At 34.7% G+C, this 22289-nt stretch overlaps 1 protein-coding gene across 1 annotated transcript; it reads right to left on the bottom strand.

The window, feature by feature from the left end:
- Positions 1 to 515: 515 nt before the first annotated feature.
- Positions 516 to 9672, bottom strand: LOC123561035 (uncharacterized). The gene is made up of 6 exons (XM_053516628.1): positions 9566 to 9672; positions 7508 to 9054; positions 7136 to 7308; positions 6420 to 6676; positions 5428 to 5507; positions 516 to 4597 (listed from the first exon to the last, which is right to left on the bottom strand). Exons 2-6 carry the CDS (start codon positions 9045 to 9047, stop codon positions 4338 to 4340), a joined length of 2310 nt encoding a protein of 769 aa, XP_053372603.1. The 5' UTR covers positions 9048 to 9054; positions 9566 to 9672; the 3' UTR covers positions 516 to 4337.
- Between the last annotated feature and the right edge of the window lie 12617 nt (positions 9673 to 22289).

The following is a 22289-nucleotide window of genomic DNA, read 5'->3' as shown; positions in this document are numbered from 1 at the left end:
GCACGGAGAAGACCAAATCTATATGCCCCCACCACTCATGGTGGGGCGGGCACAAAAAGGGCAAATAACTAAAACATATTTCAAGCTAGAGTTCATGTTGGTGTACTCAACACTTTCTGTCACTGGATAATAAAATAACATCAAGTTTTTAACCTAACGGTAACTCGTTTAAAAACTCCGTAAGTTTCAATGGAACACGAATGTCAATAATTTTCCATATTGACTTCAATTTTCATATCGGGTGTGTCGTCATTGATGACGTCAGTATCATGTAGGTCGTCTCGTTTAAAGGCCCTTAACGACGATTTTTTCAATTACGATAAATCTTAGTAACAGATTGGTATCATTTATGTAACAATTTTCAGTGTAGATGCGTACGTAATAACATAAAAATATTATTAGATTTGCATCGAGAAATATTGCCTGAGGTCGCGCAGTATTACCTCTGCAGAACTAACGCATATTTCACGATGCAAATCTAATAACCTATAAATATCACATATCATTCTGTCGAGTCAAAGTTAATGCTTTATTCAAAAAGTTAAAACTTAGTAAAACAAAAGACATTATTCTAAAATTGTTCGAGACAAACATATAATTCGTCTGCTGTACATATCCACTCATTGTCAGAATTCTACTGAATTTCCTTCAGAGAATTAAAAACATTAAACGTTATTGTCTTAATATGCTAATAAAAGTTACGCTCGACTATTTAAAAGTTTATATCTAATGCTTGTAATTGTTACTATAAAGATACGGCTAAGATAGATACTTTCATTTTCTCCTCGAGGGAGAGAAGAACATATCTACAAAATGTATAATTTAAGAGCAGATTCATTAAAATTTTACACGAATAAACAAAATATATACACATAAAAAAAACATTTATGTTACTATATGAAGTTATTTCAGATGTTTACAATAACTAACTAAATGTGTACAAATAGCTTAAAAGTACTATATTGAATGTTAAATGTTTCGGAGATAATACGAACAAGATCTTTCATTGCTATTCATGTAGTTGTTTCTGGGACACTGCTTGGTAGTTAGCTGCACACAAACGTTTACAAAAGTTTAGTGGAAAGCCATAGTTCACATTAAATCCGATGTGAGTACGTTTGATGCCTGCATGGGAAGCAATATGTGCAGTTTCATTCCAATATATGTTCCTGCGATAAAGCTTGATAGTTGCATGTAGGAGATGATTATAAAATTATTATAAGGTTGTGGTCCTAAAAATATTATTTTTGCATACCGGACTTGGATTTCCGGGGTTTTAACCGGTGCTCTATCTCACAATCCCGGGGTGTATGATGACTCTCGTGTTGTAAATGGCTTATAACGAACAACATCTATGTAGTAGTTATGTGCAGAAATTATCTTTTTTTACGTAAAACCGAATGTATAAAAAAAAAAAAATTTGATTCATAAAGACGTTATTTTTTTCGAAAAAGAAAACCCATAACACTCCTCTGCAGATGACAAAACAAAACGGAACTATTAAGCTGCTTTTTGTTTCTGTAACGCCGTAACGTACTTCCTGTTTGTTAATACGCTGCTGTAAGAAGAAAGTGGTATAAAAAAGGCATACTATTGTTAAATATGGTCGCAAGAAAGCTGCAGATGAGAGAATCTGGCTCTCGGGTAACTGTTTACGCAAAGCCTCGGTTACCGTTGAGCCGGATATTCCAATCTGAATCTACAACCAGTGAAAGAACCTTAGAATACTTCCTCTCATTGCAACTAATCATTGTGCCAATTGTCAAACTCTTTTAAATTGATTAGAGCGGTGTCAAATGAATTAGGTTAAAAGCACTTACAATATAGAGCTGTTTACAGCAAATTACCACATGTAGACATAGACGTTCCTAGAGAATGTTAAACGTAAAGATAAAGAGCTGAAAGTAACATCCACGTTTTGAATAATGCAGCTTCAAAAACGTATGGTGTTTAATACAGGTCTTTTTTTCCTTCCAGACACATACACGAGAAACAATTGTTTGGTATTTAGAAGCAAATACAGTAAACCAAATAATTAAATATGACAATATCAATAACAAGACCTGTCAGTGGACAGTAACACTCGGCTATTCAAAGGTTTGTTACTAAAAAAATAAGTTAAACTAATTAAAAAAAAAGACATAGTACAAAAAAGGGACAACAATTTTAAACTATACAACTTTCCCCTCAGAGTACACCAAAACTTTTCTTAGCCGTTTCAATCCATATTGAAATATCAGTTTACATACAATAATCTAACCCCAAATTGTTATGTCAAAAAAGAGAAAAACGATGTGAAAATGCAAACCAGAGTTATTGGAACTATGCATTGCATGTTAAATAATAACAATCAAATATGGTCAAAAACATAATAGAGTTATAATTGAACATATACAATCAAATATGGTCGTTGAGATACCAGCTTACATACAAAAACTTAACAAAATTTAACAAAAAGAAAAAAGGTCAAAAACATAATAGAGTTATAATTGAACATATGCATTACATCACAGATCATCTGTGAACTTGAAACTGAGATATCAGCTTACATTATAAAACTTAACGACTGCCAACCTATACTTCAAGTAGTCCTGCCAACAAGTTAATACAAACAGAAGGCATACAGTGTTAAACATTTGTGTGTAATTCTATAATGTATCAGAAAATAAGACAAGTATCTACGAAGAAATGATGAAAACATCATACGAATTTACTAGTACGTGAAAATAATTTTACATTTTTGCAATGAATGTTCGCATCAAGCTAACTAATAATACTGTTTAGTAAAAGAGCTATGACAAATACGTAAGTAAACGGAACCGAAATCAGAAAAATGAATCGGTTATGAAATAAAAAAGAGCTGAAATTTTTACACATATTTAAATGATTCTATACTTTTAATATACAACCTTTACACTATAAGTACAAGCTCTGAAGAGTTATGGTATCACGTTTAAAGTATGATTTGTAAATCTCTTGAGATCATGGGGCTAAAACATTTTGATTCATAAAGTCAGTAAGCGAACAAAAATTAACACAAATATACAGCTATATTAACCTCGCATTCTTATAGTTTCATGACAAATAAATATACATGTATTATAAAAATTAGTACATTATGCTATTGTTTTTTCTATAACATGTAAACGGAACATAAATCAATTCAAAAACATTCTCTAATCCGTGTATCCTTACAACAAAATCATCATTTGCGAGGACGGATATGCACACTGATTTCGAAGGAAATTTTTCATTATACAACTAAAAGTTATACTCCATTAGCAGTACCATAGTTTTCTTAACGAGAAAACCTTTACCACGTTTGCGTCGTATCATTGGTCAGTTAATGCTAGAAAATTTGATTGTTCTTTAAATAATGGAACTCTCCGTTATTTAGGTTATGTTATTCAGTTCTGATTTCCCCCAATCGGCAGATGAGTCTATAAATTGAACCTCCCAATGTCAAAATCAAACTGTAATTCCCCGATGGTCATTCCATATCCTTTATTGTTATTAAAATTTTTAAGTCCTGAAGGTAGAAGACCACTAATAAAAATAAGCCTTTTATGTATGCTCGCCATTTCGAAATTTTTCCGTGGTGGGTGGGGGTCGTTATGTTTTGTGTGCGCTGAGCTGCTTTGCGCCACACGAATGCCGAATTGATAAACGAAAAAGCGTAATTACACGGAACTGCCGAGTGTTCTTACAAGAGCGATAACTGAAACAAAGGGGACTTGAAGAGATTCTTGTGAAATGGCATTTTCTTGTTACAGATCAATGCCTGACATTGTTCTTTGACCTTTCAAGACGTTGATATAAAATATTCAGCCTGTGAATTGCTTCAACAAAACGTTTTTTCAGTAATACTAACATGTCAATAAACTTATTATGAAAAATACTGTGATATTTAAAACCTTTGAAGTACATGTACAAACCATACCGGATAGCTCACCTACGTAGTGCCATTGTAAAACATTTTTATGGCATTACTACGACCGACTAACTGCTGTTAGTAGATAAAATATACAAAAAAGCCAACTTTACAACCAGTCACTTTCAGAAAAGGTAAATGTTTGAGTCTGTAACTGAATCTTCAGTGTTTGTATCATATACAAAATTGAATGGTCGGCCTCAGATTTTCTTTTAAAAAAAATTGCCAAACCTAAAACTTGTCCTAAAATAATGCATTTACCTTTAAACATGGAGAAAGATACGCCTGTTTGTATAATTACTACTGCAATACTTCAATATACTAAACATTTGCCTTAAAAACGTATAGTTTCGATATGAAATTAGTGTTTTCTTTTTTCTTTCTGCTACAATAAAGTTTTATCCCATTACTTTAAACTCTGTAAGTTAAGTCTGAGATTAGGTCTATTTCCGCTTAGGGTATTACCGATATTTGCTGTTATTATATCAACAAGACGCTCAGCTTGTCTGTTGTTAAATTTGTCATATATACTCAAGAATCGTTCACGTTCGCTTAGAGCTACCAGTTCAGGTTGTGATTTTGCACAGTGAATCGCGCTGTTGAAGAGTTCCGAACCTTTCAGGTGTCTTGATCCAGGGTCTTTTACGTACACGATCACCAGGCAGGCTGAAAGTAAAATATTTAATTACTATTCACTGATCTGATGGTTAACTTCTTAAACATGCTAATCATGTTCGATGACCGCTTTCTGGCTTTCCAACTAGTAACCACACATACGAGTAGGTGGGTTTTGAGACCACTGTTGATTCTGCGATCATTGTCCGATCCCATAACCACTGACCGGGTTTGGAGTCATTTTGTCTATACACAGCTTATACTTGTCATACTATTTCATAGAATTTATAAAAAAACAACATATACATAAACATATAATACATAAAATGTCATTCATAGGTAAATTATAAGTGACAAACAGTGTTAGGCACAGATCAGTTTTTTTCTTTGGAAATCCATGTTATGGATATGTAACAGTAGTGTTGATAATATAAAACTAACGACCTGCATATGGGAAAAAGTTTGTTAACAGTGCACGAGCGCGAAAATCTCGGTATTGAAACATATTGACCCTCCTTTAACACTTCCTCTGAAAAATTCCCAGCAGATTTATGCTAGAACACGTGTTTAAAGATCTGGTTAAACTAATTTGACAGACCGTTAACTCTTAGCATGCTGGGCACGATTGGTTCTGCCTTTGAGACCTGGTGCAGTGTGGATCATGATCAGACTGAATATTCAGTCTGATCAAGATCTGCACTGTTCGCTATTCAGTCAGTATCTTTTTGGTAAGCATCCCTTTTAACAGTTAATGGTACTGTCCAACTTCAAAGGACAAGTTCATTATAGAAATTTAGCAGGGTAAGAATTAAAGAGCCATGGTGAGACTTGTGATCTAAAATCGTATGGAACACAACTGAAATATGAAGACAGTGTCTTACCTCCCATTTTACTTATGAAATCTGCAGTTCTCCGCTTTAGATCACCTAGGCCTATACCTGGTTCCTCTATTATCACATGCCTGAAATAAATATGTAATAATTATTGGATTGCTTATCAGTACAAATCACACACGGTCGATACCAAATACTAAAACAAACAAAAGACAAAATAACTGAAAATCGTCAAAATCTCTTTTTTATTAAAATTTCTAAACGAAGCATAGAAACGTGAGCACTCATGTTCTTAGTTAGGTCATTTCCTGTTCGATAATAAAAGGTTTTCGATTCAAAACTTGATGAGTGTATGTTTTCAAAATATTTTATGTAAAAAGAAAATTTATTAAAAAAGAAAAAATATGATTCGGAAACAGATTTACTTCGAGTAATAAAGATGAATCATTTGTTTTCTAGCGTACGTGCATATGTAATCCCTGCGCATATACTTAACATAAATTCACCCTGGGGACTTTATCGAAGATCTATTTTTTTTTCGCCAGAGTTTACACAAACATGAACACCAGAAAAATAAATTCAATTTTATAATAAACAACACTGGTAACACTGGTGCAGAATATGTTTAGATGTGTATAAACCACAATGGAACTTCATGATCACTATAGCTGTGACTAAATACAGAGTTGGTGCACCTGTGATATATTACAGACTCCGGTATATACCGGATTAACTAAATTTGAAAGAAAACATCTTAAATGTATCTATTTTGTAACCATGGTGATACTAACCCTAACCTCTAGTCAGTATATTATGCATTTGATACACTAAATGCGTGCGGACATGCAAAAAAATGAGTAATTTTGCCGTGCGCTCCAATGAATAATAATTCCGCGCCTGCGCAGAACGGCTGCACCAACTCTGCAATGAGAAACATTCGATCACTATAGAGTCATGGATTTGCAGTAAGTCGAGCTGTAGCATTTAATTTATAATATAAAACTTCTATATTTACTTATACGTCTGCATGAGAAAGATACCTTTCGGAAAACTCGACAAACATGATACACAGTTTTGAATGCGGTAATCCCGGGATATTTTCGTGACGTCGGACCACGTGGTATTCAACTTTGACGTCATGAAGCAGACGTTCAGGAAGACGCTCTTCTACGCTTTTCATAAGACGCTTGTGATGTTTCTGAGAGTCTTCATAAAAGCTGATCACACCAATAGAATCTTCAAGAGGGGTGGACAACTCATTCGGAAGTGATTTAGCAAATGCCAGTCTGTTATATACCTGAAATAGGTAGTGGCTAGTAACTGACAGTAAAGCTGAAATATTTAGCAATTAAAAATAACACAAAACATGATAGTATATTCTAACAATGAAATCAGTTAATTTCTTTTCTCAGCAACTTATTAGGAAACTTAACTGATTTTTCGCTTCCTGTTTGACCGGCATATGTGGTGTCTAATATATAAAGTGTTCAGCCTCCTTTACAACACATTCTAATGTAGATTAAGGGCATATTAGAATCGAAATAATTTATACCAAAACGGTATTTAAACACTATTTATACACTCGGGCGGTAATACGTATTACAAATAATTTCACGAGGGCGTATAACGCCCGACGTATAACCGCCTATCGTGCATCTAGGTGTTAAAACACTCTTTTGCTATAAATTATTTCTTAAATGCAAAATTTAACTTTTTTCAAAGACCTTGAATACAGTGTGAAATGAATGACGTATACCTGAACGGGCGAGTGGGGCTCTTCGCCAAAACTTGATGCAGAAGGAACGCTGTTTGCCATTTCCCTCCTAAGTACAGGTTGAGAAGGAGATGTGCGTTTCACTAGTACATATACAATACCATAATTGATGGCCAGCAGTACCACAAGTATTAGAAAGGCTATGATGAACATTTCTGAAAATATAATTTGAATAAAAAGAAATTACATGCAAATTCAAAACAATTGTAATAGAGTAAAAAACTGTAATGGTAGCTGTGCCCTGTATGCTCGGATCAAAATGTGATATTATTCGTACATATATTATTTAGATAAAAGCAACCGCGTACATTTCGAGACATTGCTGTAGTTTTAAATAATCAGACGTTCACTTACCTTTATTAAATGTGTTTGGTAATATGATGTCAACCTTTTCCTTCTGTTCATTAAGTGTTTGATTAACGGCAATTGTTTGTTGCCATAGTTTGGTCACTTCGTCTTTTATACGCTTCCCTATTTCTTCTCTTAGCTCGTCAATATCCTTATATACATTCTCAATCGATTGGTCAATTTTCGTTTGAACTTCTGATACCTTTTTATGTATTAAATCTGTCAAACTTTTCTTTACCTCTTGTAAGTTCAGAGCGTTTTCACTTTTGTATTCTTCAATATTTTTTCCGATTTGTAGTATTTCTTTTTTTTTGTCCTCAATATCTTTCTTCGTGTTTGCTGACAGTTCTTTCAGTTGCTTGTCTAAGTTATCAGTTATTAGATCTATTTCAGAACGCAGTGTTTCAGTATCTTTTTTAATTTTATGTTCGAAGTCCTCTTTGGACTCTGTTAGACTGCTCGTTAGTTGTGTTATTTTATCACCCATACCTGAAGTTTCTCGATCCATTCTGTATTTTAGCTCCTTTAATCTGCTATTTAGTTCACTTGACTCCTTCGTTATATTTTCAAGTAACCTGTCATATACATCATCTGCTTTGTTTTTTATATCATCTTCAGTTGCGCTTTTGTATATTTTAAAACTATTTTCTAAGCTGTCTAATTTTACTTGAACACTCTTAATGTTATTTTGTATTTCTGTTGACTTTTCTTGCAAGTCTTGATTAGATTTTGCTTTTACATTTTCTATAGTGGTATTCAACATTTCAATGGAAGTATTTAAATTGTTCAGAGCATCTTTTAATTTAAGGTTCAATGAGTTGAATGTTTGATTTACAGTCTCCGTTTCATTGATGAATAGGTCTCGCCATTTACTTTCGAAGCTTGAAATATTTTTATCCCACATACCAGTAATATCAGATATTTGAGTTTGTGTCTCGTCAAATTGTTTCGAAATTGTTGCTTCAACTGATTTTAACTTGTCTGAAGTAGACTTTATTTCATTAACTAACTTGCTCAGAACATTATCGGTCCTATAATTGCGTTGCTTTAATGCCTCAATTTCCTTGTTTACAAATATGGTTTTATTGATAACATCTGATGAACTCTTACCTAAAGAATCCAGTTTAGATTTTACCGAACTTATATCGGTGATCAGTGATTTCATTTGTGACAATGCTGCATTTTCGTTTTCATTACAGCGTGTTTTCAATGCATCAGTTTCTTTTCTTAGCTCATCGAGTTTAGACTGAGATACACTTGTATTCTTCATCAAGCTATCCACTAATTCCAACGACATATTCAACGTATTTGTTCTATTGTTTAACAAGTCTTTTAAACATTCAACTTTGTGGTAAACGTCAGCACAACATCGAGAACGATTCGAGCATTCCCGTGCAGATAGCACGGCCACACACCAGAGAGGGTTATAACATGCGGGACTGTAATCGCAAGTAGACGGTTCGTTCTGAACCACATTTGTTTCATCACTCCAAACAAGGAAACATGTTAGCAGGGAAACAGTCACTTGAAGTAGTATCCTCTTCATTTTTACCCTGCCAAAAATACAAAAATAACTCTCCGCTAAATGCGACAATATACATGTATGGTTCTTAATTTTTTATTCACTAGTTAGATATAGAGAGGATATTCGTTTGTTTTGAGTGAACAAAACATAAACAAATCATACACTTTGTATACAGCCATATCAGTCTAATAACATCTGAAAGATAGTAGCTAGCTGACATAAGAAAACAGTAATATAACAATAATTTAATATTCAAACGGTAAACTATTATACTAACAGTTTATCCTTCCAAAAAGTCCAAAAGTGATTTATTTTCTAATGATATACGAGTTTTCTTATCTCTGTAATTTGAGATAAAACATATTTACGCACTATTTAGCTTTTAAACGCATGTACATACAATAATACACCACGAGCAGATCGATTTTTGGATTTTTGATCTATATGTATATTGTACCTGAACATTATCTGATTGTCTCGCTCTACTTTCGATTTTAATTGACATAAAGTGAACGAATGAAAATGTAACATAAACTTACCTTTTTACTTCTTAAATCAATCCATTTATTAACTTGAGATCTTAAACACTGTTAAACCCGTATTTACAGCGCTTTATAAATGTATAGTACTTTCGGTTTAATCTTCACACACATACACAATAGTCACCCTTCGGAAACGTGTACGCAACAATTGGATAGATGAGGCCACGTTTTAACTAATTATTTTAACTGATTGTCTTGTTTGGTTGTATAAGCTAAATAAGTCTGCATATACATGCATATGAAGAAAAGTACAACATCAAAATGTAATGGAACTCCAGTCGAACAATCTTTAATTGTGTGTTTTACATATAAAATAAACAATAAACTCCTAAAACATACAGCAGACAAAAGTTTTGAGGCGGTGGCGATTTCTGGGTGTGAAGGGGGCTGGCAGTGGGGACTGGTTCGGGTGTATGTCCTGCTGAAAAAATCTTGAAACTTCTCCTCAAAGGTACATTTGACATATATTGAGCAATGTTGTCTTTTAAAACTGTTACTTCAAATAAAATAGGTAAGTTTGCTCAAATGTTGACTTTCGGTCATCCCTTCAAAATAAAAAGAAGAAAAAAAGTTCGCCTAGATATTCAATCGCCTTTCGGATGTTGCGGTACTGTCGTATTTTTGCGTAGTACCAGTTATTTAAATATGTTATCCTTTTATTAGAGATGCAGCATATACATGTACCTTGTTGGGTGTTCGGTAAATTCTTGCAGCTGGACGAGCAATGTTTGACCATGCCACAATCATACGCTGTGATAATAATAGAAACGTTAATTGTAGGACGCCAGTTCGTTCAGTATGTTTTCTGAAGCATTTCTGCATCTTTCTCAATCTTACGTTCTTAATAATTCTCAGTTTAGTCAGATTACCCGCCAAGTTTAATTCAACCACTGTTACAGTAAAACATCGATTACCCGAGATGACAAGGGAATGAGCAAAATATATGAGTTTTCAACCCATTCAAACATAGACAAGAGGGTCATGATGATCCTGGATCGCTCACCAGAGTAATATGAGCTGCATGTTTCAAATGTCAAACTGATGATTTTTAGATTTTTTTTGGAAGATTTTCCGATGTACAATCAAGCAAACTTGGGCGGGGCTAATGTTATCCCGGGGTCATGATTTGAACAAATTTTGTAGAAGTCTACTAGGCAATATTACATGTCAAATATCTAAGACCTAGGCCTTCTGGATTTTTTTTTGAAAAGTTTTGAAGATTTTCCTATGTAAAATCAAGTGAGCCCTGGGGCGGGGTCAATTTTGACCCCGGGGGTCACGATTTGAACAAAATTTGTAGAGGTTCGCTAGGCAATGCTTCGTGTGAAATACCTAAGCTCTAGGCCTTCTGGTTTATTTTTAGAAAATTTTTGAAGATTTTCCTATGTAAAATCAAGTGACCCCTGGGGCGGGGTCAATTTTGACCCCAGGGGTCATGATTTGAACAAATTTTATAGAGCTCCATTAGGCAATGCTACATGTGAAATATCTAAGCTCTAGGTCTTCTGGTTTAATTTTAGAAAATTTGAAGATTTTTCTATGTACAATCAAGTAACCCCATGGGGCGGGGTCAATTAGATACCAGGGGTCATGATTGAACAAATTTTGTAGAAGTCTACTTGGCAATGCTTCATGTGAAATATCTAAGAGATAGGCCTTTTGGTTTATTTTCAGAAAATTCTTGAAGATTTTCCTATGTAAAATCAAGTGAGCCCTGGGGTGGGGTCATGATTTGAAAATTTTTTGTAGAGGTCCATTAAGCAATGCTACATGTGAAATATCTAAGCTCTAGGCCTTCTGGTTTACTTTTAGAAATTTTTTGAAGATTTTCCTATGTAAAATCAAGTGACCCCTGGGGCGGGGTCAATTTTGACTCCAGGATCATGATTTGAACAACTTTAGTAGAGGTCCACTAGGCAATGCTACATGTGAAATATCTAAGCTCTAAGGCTTCTGGTTTTGAAGAAGAAGATTTTTAAAGATTTTCCTATGTAAAATCAAGTGGCCCCTGGGGCGGGGTCAATTTTGACCCTGGGGTCATGATTTGTACAAATTTGGTAGAGGTCCACTAGGCAATGCTTCACACCAAATTTCTAAGCTCTAGGCTTCTGGTTTTTGAGAAGAAGATTTTTAAAGTTTTTCCTTTTGGTTGCCATGGCAACCAGAGTTCTGCATGAAATTCAATTCTTTGAATAATTTTTGTAGAGCTTCACCCAAGGAACATTCCTGTGAAGTTTGGTTGAAATTGGCTTAGTGGTTTATGAGGAGATGTTGTTTAAAGGAAAGTGTGGACGGACGGACGGACGGACGCCGGACGGACGCCGGACGGTGAGCGATCACAATAGCTCACCCCGAGCACTTTGTGCTCAGGTGAGCTAAAAATGCAAAAGAAACCCGGCTGTGGATCACCAAAAATTACTCAAATGAACTCTGGCGTTCAGAGTTTCACTGTATCGAATTATAGTGTTTAACGCCATCTCGATATATATCAGTGCAAAATATTTTCATTGTTAAATCATTAAACCTTCTTTGACAGTTTTGTCTACTTGCTCCTGCGCTACTTTTTACCTAGTCTATGTTCAGACCCTGTGTTTTGTTCATGTTGATAACTCCTGGGGCTATTTGAATATTGTATAATTATGTCCCTTTTCTTATCAAAACCCAAAATAGATCGGACAAAATGTGTAAGAGAAATGATTAAACATTATCTAGTCGGTAGCCAAACTACGTTTAAAACCCGCGCGTACTTTTTCAACAAGGGGACAAGGAACAGTAATTTTGAAAATTCCACAAAACTGTGATGATACCAGTGCAAATAATAATAATAAATAAATAAATAAAAAATATAAATAAAAAAATAAATAAAGAAATCCAGTTTTGAGAAAGTCCAAGGAAGTGTTGAGCAGATGTATTGCATATACTAGATTCCATTGTTACTATGATAAAAATGTGTAAGATTCCGATTTAAGGACACTAAATTTTGACGCAAAACTCGCCATAAATGCAAACCTTGTGTGACTTGTATGGTGTTATCTGCAAATGACTGACATAAAACATAAAATTATGTATATTTTTAAAGCATGTGACAGACGAAAATAATGATGGGAAAAAGTGTCTCGCGGGCACAGCACAGAAGGACACATACACATTTTTTCAATTCGAGAGTAAAGTAAATATCTCATTCGGTATGTCGCGTGTTAGGATCGGTCCCAATATTCATCACAACGCGTAGGATTGATTTCCGTCTGAAACAATACATGCGATAGACCTTTTGGTTTTCTTTTTCAAATTTATTGAACCATTGTTTTCTTGGTATACAACTGAGTACAGTTATTCGACACTTAAAGTAACCACTGGTTAACTGTTATCGACCATTATATATTGAATTTCATACAACTGGGCTCAGTCGGTTACAACACAGCTGAAAATTTTCGGTTAGGTAAAAATGTCATCTTTCTTTCTTATACTTGTGGATTTAGATCTATATATTAGATATATATTTCGACACATAGCTATAGACAAACGGACCATAGTCTCATTAACATTATGTTTCAAAGAAGAAAACCTCAAATGACCCCCTTTTTCTCACTCAGATATTCTCGACATGCATTTAAGTGCATTGTTGTTGTTGGTGTTGTTTTGAATCATAATAATTACGTTCATTCATTTAAGTTCATGTAATTTTCAATATTTTTATATTGGACCACACCAATTTAATTTCTTGGTCATCGGATTTTTTCCAGAAAAATTAGGAACGAGCGAGCGAAATAAAAATAAAAATATTTGTTTTTGGATTTCCCTACTTTTGGAGCGGGCGGGGAGCGATTTGAAGAAAAAATAAGAAAACTTTGTCACAGAAGTCAACAAGCACTGCAAAAACTTATCAAAATGACTTGAAAAGACATAAAAGAACCAAAGATCTTTAAATGTTGAAGGTTAAATTACAGACTGTTCCCAAAATACATTACACACATTTAGACATTTAAACAAACTGGGGGAACAACAGGCAGATACAAGAAAATCTGGCAATTTGACCGTATTTCTAGTGTATAGAACTAATGTGTTTGCTAAGTTTTATCCTAGGCAAGCCAGTACCATTTTGCATTGTTAACTGAAGTGTATTATTGAAACATGTTTATTCTGTGACCAAATAATTTAGCGTGTCCTACTGTAATAAATGTTGTATTCCATGAAGAGTTTTATTGAAACATGTTTTATTTCATGCGCTTATGATACAAGATGACTTACTCAAGTAACTATAACCAAAGAGCTATAAAAATAATGTATTTTTAGTTCTTTGCTATAACTAAGATTGTATTTTGTGCAATGGTAATCTAAATATATTATTTCTAAAATGCTTATTTTGTACCCTAATGATATATGGCGTTTTACTGTAATAAAAGTTGTGTTTTGAAGTGTAAAAATGCATACAGCCGTACAGATTAACATCTTAATGTAGGCTGCAACTGTGACAATGTATTTTCACAATCTGTAAGGAAGATTTGATCAATAATAGCACATATAAGAACATATAAAACGATTTAGGATTATTACAATTATTTCTGATAATATACAATTTTTTATCTATGTACGGAGACCATTCATTTGATGTATAATAAAGTTCCGCTTAAGCCGGTGCTTGGAAGAGGCGTTGTCTATTTCATTACCATTCATGAACAGACTCGATCAAGCCGAGTCTGCTTTTATTCTGCTATGTTGCATTCTTTGCTTCCAAAGGGTCTTTTTACAGATTTTGTTCTCTTATCTCTGTAAGTTGAGACAGAACATTTGCGCACTAGATTCGATTTTTTCATACGTGTATGTGTAACATGAGCAGACCAATTTTTAGTCTAATAGGGCGGAGTTTATAAGACACGTGTCCCACTCGAGAATATTTTGCAGTATATTTCTATTTGTTTCAATCTGACATATGAGAGAGAGTTAAAACATAAAACGATTATTCAAAATATGACCTCTTACTAAACAAAATAAAATTTTTGCTAAAATGAGCCTTAACTTAGGCTGCGAAAAATGCATGCCGGTGTAATATTTCGACCCCCATAGAATAATGACCCCCCGGTCATTATTCTTTAGAAAAAGTGACCCCCGGTCATAGTATTATGACCTCCAGATCATAGTACTATGACTCCCCCACGTGAAGTAAACTGAACCTCACGAAGAATATTGACTCCTATAAAAAAACGACCCCCGGTCATTTGGTCAAATTTAGTGATAACTCATGTATCTAAGGCCTAATTGCCTGCATTTTATGCCCCCACTCGGGAGAGGGGGCATATAGATTTGCCATTGTCCGTCCGTCCGTCCTTCCGTTTGATCATTAGTCCCAGATACCATCACTTGACACAGAAATCAGAGCATTCCGCAACGGGAAAAGGGATTCTATTTCTAGACGCTGTATCTTGGTGTATACATTTATTTTTCAGGAAAATAACAATTCACAATATGTTCACAAAACACACCAGTGTCAGTAATCCCTGCAAACTTCGGTATGAAGTAATTCTTCAGAAGAAAACTGCACAAGAAACTGCTAGCATAGAACTTAGTATTAATAGAAGTTGCAATACTTAGCAGTGGCAGTAAAGTACAGTAGCAGCAACAATAGAAAGTAGTAGCAGTAGTAGTAGTAGTAGTAGTAGTAGTAGTGACAGTGGTAGTGGCAGTTGCAGTAGTAGTAGCAGCAGCAGCAGCAGCAGCAGCAGCAGCAGAGGAATAAGTGACAGCAACAACAGCAGCAGGAGAAGAAGAGGTAGATGTACAAGACGTATTAGTGGAAGCAGGTATAGTAGTATCAGTAGTAGCAGTTGTAGTTGTAGTAGTAGTAGTAGCAGTAGAAAAAGAAGAAGTACATGTTACTAGTAATAGCAATAGAAGTAGCGGCACCAGTAGTAGTAGTACAATCAAAATGTTAACTATTGGCAATGGAGGGTATTAGAGTTGTAGAACTAGTAAAATTGTCCGTTAGGTGTGGCGGGAATCAGTTTTTAATAGATATTATCGTCGAAAGTCTTTTTAGGAGCCGGTGTTTTACACGGAAAGAGTAACTTTTTTAAATAGAATAATGTCCGGGAATCGATATTGTATGATAGTTCGAATGTAGTAATTTCGGCAGTGAGTATTTTACATGGAAGGAGTCACTTTTTCTATAGAATAATAACCGGGGTCGTTATACTATGAGAATCGAAGGAAGTCATCTTTAGGGAGTCAGTATTTTACTTGGAGGGGTCAGTTTTTCTATAGAATAATGACCGGGGGGTGGGTGGGGGGTGTCGTTATTCTATAGAGTTTTCAAAGGGAGTCAGTTTCTTATAAGGGGAGTCAATATTTTAAAGGAAAGGAGTCACATTTTCTATAGAATAATGACCGGGGGGTCGTTATTCTATGGTGGTCGAAATACTTCATTACACCGGCCGGATGTGTGTGGATGGGAAAAGGGGCGGGGGGTAGGTGGATGTAATGATCACCCCTTCTTAAACGGCTTTTATACATGGTTCATAACTACTGAACCTTTCTTAATTATATACAAGGTGTATCCAGCATAGATCTAGTGTGTAAAGGTCAACATTTTATTTTAGCTCTACTTTCGATTTTAATTGAATTACGGTGATCAAAGCCTTACCTATTTATTTCATAAATTAATCCGTTTGTAAATTTGAGGTATTTAAAATTCATCCTCTCAAGTCCCCTTGCTAAGCCTTGTATGTTTCCAAAGTTGTTAGCTTACTGTTACATGTATTGCCCCGTTCTCTTTTTCATTATAATCACCTATTTCATATAGATCGGCTAAAGGGTTATTTCATATGAGATTACAGCGGCTCTCAAACCCGTATATCTTTATCATGCGTGCAATTCACTTCTTCATTTATCTTATTGCGTACACCATCGTACATAAAGAACAAGAGGGTCATGATGACCCTGAATCGCTCACCTGGGTAATGTGAGGCACATGGTTAAAATGGCAAACTGATGCTAAAATATTAGAAAGTAGGTCAGGTCATATTCATGGTCAATGAAAGTCAGTTTTACGATCGGTGTGCTAAACTGTACATGTCATTCATATTTCAAGGCTGTATCTTAGAAAAAAACAACAAGAAAGTAAGTCAGTAGTCAATTTTGAAATTGAAATGTCAGACAAAAAGATTTTTTTCACTAAGTCTATGTTAAATTTGGGACCCCCAGCGCAGGGCCTCTTTTCCCCCTAAAGGCATACAAAACAATGCAACATATAAATTATCAAAGCATAGGCCTTGCAGTTTCAGGCAAGAATATTTTTGAAGTTTTTTCCTATATAAGACTATGTAAAACTTGAGAACCCGCCCCCCCCCCCCCCCCCCCCCACCACAAGAAGATTTTTTAATTTTTTTCCTATATAAGTATCTGGAAAACTTGGAATCCCCGGGGTGGGGCCTCTTTTTATCCCAGAGGCATATTATGACTTTTTTTATAGAGGACCATTGAATGATGTCATATGCACCCCGCTCCCCCAATTAATTGTTTTTACTATTTTTACAACTATTATTTTTTGTATGTAGATGTACTACTTACGTGTCATAGCCAGCATCTCTGGTTTTACCATGCACCGGCATTCTCTGAAAATAGAATATACAATTCAGGCGTTCTTCCTAGCGAAATTATAACGGTTTTTTTGCACATTATATATCTGTCTGTCACTCTTTTTCTTGCAATTTCAGGAGATGCCGAGTTAAACCCAGTGCCAAATAACATTAACGAAAATTTGACAATCTTTTATTTTTCATCAAAAAATAAAAAGCATGCGAAATAAGTGGTTTTCATAATATATAAAACATTTTTAGGACAAATCCCCCTTTCCGTTGATAAAGCTACCTCCCGCATTTCAGGGAAATTATCTGAATTGAAGGGGAGTAAGGAGGCTTCCTCCCTAAGCGCACTCCCCCTTGCCAAATATTCTTTAAGAAATTTAATTTCTGATTTTAAAGCGTCTATACTTTCTTCATCTGCCTTAAATTCCTTTAAACCAAACTCAACAATGTCATCTGAATATTTTTCCAACATGCCAGTTTATCTCCAAGAGACTTATTTTGTTTCTCCAGAGCTAGTCTACCATTTAACTTTCTGGTTTTCCCTCTCCAGTACTTGAATTTTCTCAGAAAACCTTTCACTGAACAGGAACGAACTGTCTGACCAGTCAGTCCCAAGGTCATAAGATTCTGTGCTTGCATGAGGAGTTACACGTGAAGGCATGGGATACCCATGGTGTGTTTCTGAGAGATTTGGGAGATTATGAACATGGCTTTGAGACTGTTATCAGGGGTGCAGTCGGCACTGGTGCCACAGGCGGTCTATCATAAGAGGCTGCATTGTATGGTGTGTGGGAGACTACTCTTCCTGGTGAAAACCTCCCATGCCCCCTTTCTGCCGTCACGCCTGGTGTGTGAGGGACAACAGCTCCTGGGGAAAATATCCATATTCCCTAATGGCTGTGTGTGGGGAGCTAGTTCCCTTGGGGACCAATATCCAAATCCCTGTTGGCTGTCATGCCTGGTATCTGAGGGGCAACCCCTCCCGGTGAGGGCCACCCAAATCCAAACATAGGTGGGAAAAATCCCAATTGAGGCCCAGCCTCACCAACGTTATATGGGGATTTTTCATTGCTGCTAGGGGTATTACCTTTCTCAGCCATAATCTTAGAAGTATAAAGTACTGAGCTTATATATCTGTGTTTTTAAATACTCAAGTTTTCCGTTTATTTCCTTGAATTGAGGAAATCTCAACAACAGGAAGTTTTGAAATACTCTACGTTTTGATTTTATTTCCTTGAATTTAGGAAACCACAACAACAGAAATTATCCACTTACCCTCTCTTTAATGTTTATTCTTTTAGAACATATTCAGGGATACCTTCCTGGAATTAACTAAAAGAAATAGTACATCTACTGTTTTTCTATCTTTGAATAGAATAGAAAAGAGTGGAATAACTTTTTCAATAATTCAGAAATATTCAGATTCACCGGTTGTTGTTACCAGAACTTCCTGCATAAAATGAAATTTCTTTCGGTTTAGCACGTTTTCCGTACGCGCGGCCTAAACAAAAACAAACAAACGACAAAACATTTTTTTATCGAGGATGATTAATTATAGAAAATAGAATTTAAAAGTCAAATGAATAAACCAAAAATATTGGCCGTTACAGCCTTTGTGGCAAATTGCCTTTCCCACAGTCCGCAAACTGTGTAGGCACCTGTACGAAATTTTACAGCTGCAAAAGACATGTATTTTTGTTCAAAATAACAGTCATGCTTATTCCAAATTTACACCTGTAAATGTTATATAACAGCATTGATTTTACAGTTGTAGATTTCAATTTACAGCTGTCAAACGACTGTAAAACAGTTCGAAAGATGCAAATGAGCTACACCTGTAAAAAAAGTTACAGCTGTAAAAATGAAAAAAAGTTACAGCTTTAAAAATGTCCCAAAGTTACAACTGTAGAAATATTATAGGTGTTGAAAAAGATAGCATTATTTTAAGGAACGAAAGTAGAGGTGCAAAAAGTTTTAGGATGAACTGCAATATTCTAGATAAGTTAGCAATTACTATCACTGCGGGGAATCACATGATCAAAATAATCTCTAAACCAAAATTTTATAAATAATATGAGATAATACTGATGCATCTTTTGCTGTAAATCTAAAATATAGCCTATCATATGGCAACAGATATGTATTCTAAAAGTACATAGATTTCAATCACAATCACCTTCTGATTACCTGGAACACTTCAAGAAACTGATATTTCTTATTTTCCTTAGTGTTTGTAATTACATGATATCTATCATTATTGTCAACTACATGATAATTTAACAATTTTCATTAGTCATATGATAAGCTATGTTTAAATTTCATATCTTATCATGAAAGGAAATTTATTCATGTTCTTCAAAATATAACTTTGGTTTAGAGATTATTTTGATCATGTGATTCCCCACAGTGACTATGAAAATGGCAAAATAAATGTTCTAGTACGTAAAGTATATGTGATATGATTACAGTATAGCAACAACAAAATTCAAGGGTAGGATACAAAGTAGGACATATGCAGATCTTGTTTATAAAACGTTCTTTGTCAATTGTGAAAACATATTACAATCTTGTAATTATTTCTTTTAAACTTATCGGCTTCAAGTATAGAGTAAACTGTTAATGTGTGTACTTATACATGTCCTTTTACAATATAATAGGGAATTAAACATCTGTTCTTACTCTATACCGCTTTAAATTCCAAAATTTTACAAGATGTGATGGCTGTGTGAATTTCAGTTATATCCCGCCAAAATGCATTAAAGATGGCTGATAATACTCATGTTTCCCTCCAAAAATGTTACAGCTGAAATTTTGAGACATGACCATTTTACAGCTGTAACTTTCAACAGTAAAATTTTTACGGCTGTAAATTGAGACCTTCATATTTTACACCTGAAAATTTCAACTGTATTTCTGATCATATTTCCACTTACAGGTCTTTTACAGTTGTAATTTCAAAATACAGGTCTTTCACAGACGTTTTACAGCTGTAAAACAGGTCCTTTTTTCGTACAGGCGGGACAAGAAATAACCAATACTAACCGACCCCGGGATCCCCGTTCAGACTACCCCTGCCGGAGGGACAGTTCAATGGACTTTTCATCCTCTACTACGTATCGGACAGGGACCTACAAGACAATGTCCAGGCGATGTGTTCTCGATTACTTCTGAAACCAATATAGTGAAAATGGTATTCACTATACCGGGGTCGACACTCCTATCAAGGGTGGAAGAGGTTTCTAACCCTAACAGGCAGATAAAAATACACTGCAGTAAATAATCTGAAAAGGAGGAAACCTCAATATTTATATGACATATTCATTACATACCTTAGTTAGAAAGTAGTCACGTGTTAAGAACATTTATAGAACCCAAACGTTACTATATAAACAACCTATGTATTGTGGATTTCATTTACTGTACAACAGCTGTTATCTACAATTTTCAAAGATCATTACACTATCAGCCCAGCGTTTGCTAAGTCTATACTGTCTATGTAGCTTTAAAAAAATTCTATATAAACAAGTAAACAAAGACTGAATACAAAATGTGCAATGCAACTGAACAATATTCATTTATATTTTGGTACTAATAAAACACAGATTATCCCTTCATGTTGCATTCCAATAACAGTGAAATCATTTTACCATTTTTTGCTGTATACAAATACAGATGTCACTTTCACTGGTATGACCTTTCAGTTATGATACTGGCAGACCAAATTATTCAGTTTTCGTTATACCATTACGCTAGCTGTGTTTGGTCTGTGCATAAGAATGACTTGTGCGTAAGAATGATTTGCAGTTCCTTGCCCGATGTCAACATCAAGGAAGATCGACTAACGTGTCCCACTATTTGTTTTCTAGGGATGATGTATATTTCTTTCAAATAATAATCAAACGAACTCCGCCCAATGCGTCATTACACAAGTTATGCAAAACGCGATGCCATTTACATTACAGGCTTTTGATTACGGGATTTGTATACACAGCAGTGATAAGGAATGTTTTGCGTTACATGTCAGTTGTGTTAAAATATGTCCGTTAGAAACGTTTATCAAAGTACAAATCCTATACTGTAACTGTTCGTAGAAAAGTAAACAAGCCACAAAAAGATGTAAACAATACAAAAATAAATCATGAAATCATGGTCCCTTAACATTAAATATTTCCTTACATTTTAAAACAGATATGTACAATCGTATATCATATACAAAGTTATAAGATTCTATCACTGGTTGTAGGTGCAGATAGGAATATCCGGCTTCGAGGGTAACTGTTAAAGGCGGTAAGTCGGCTCAGGCTCAGCCGAGTTACCGCGTGAACAGTTACCCGAGAGCCAGATATTCCCATTTGCACCTACAGCCAATGATGTAATCTTTTTCTTGCATACCATATTCAAGAAATAATTGTAAAAATAAAATCAAACAAAATGACTTCCCTTTTAGAACTATTTATTCACAGCAGCGTAGTTAAACAGTGTCATGACGTTTCAAAGACAAATAACAATGTTTCGTTCCGGTTTTGTTACAAGTATCACTTGCATCGTAACGTTATGTATACTTTTTTTTATAAACTTACGTTTTTTTTTTGTTTTTTTTTTAATCGAGAAATACAATATAAAGAATAAAGAGGAACTATCAAGGTATTGAATTTTTTCTCCGTTTTATGAAATAAACTTTAAAATACTATATAAATTTCCTACATATATGTAGTTTGCAATACGTCATTTACAGCACGAGAGTCATCTTACATCCCGGGGTGTAACATGGAGTTTTCCAGCACCGGTGAAAATACCGGAAATAACCGTCTGTTAAGCAAGAAAAGTTGTTCTAATATTAGTGCTAGGATGATGACGCCAAACAACTATACTTAAAACTATGATTATATATAAAATGATTTTTTAAAGATAACAAACATAGGATTCTGCCAAACACTATAAGAATTGTGATGTAGACAACAACCAATTTCGATTAATAAAAATATTGGGGATCAAAACAAGCTTTTTTAAAATTCAATGTACATTCAAACCACGTTGTGGATATAACTAAAATGACTTCATTGACTTATGATATAAAGGTGGCGTTACGATTTCGCCAATCGATCAAACCGAGGCACAATACAATATACGGTGTGATTAAA

The sequence above is a fragment of the Mercenaria mercenaria genome, chromosome 10 (assembly GCF_021730395.1).
Source record: "Mercenaria mercenaria strain notata chromosome 10, MADL_Memer_1, whole genome shotgun sequence".
Lineage (NCBI taxonomy): Eukaryota > Metazoa > Mollusca > Bivalvia > Venerida > Veneridae > Mercenaria > Mercenaria mercenaria.
The sequence above is the reverse complement of the archived record's forward strand: the minus strand, read 5'-3'. Positions and strand labels throughout refer to the sequence as shown.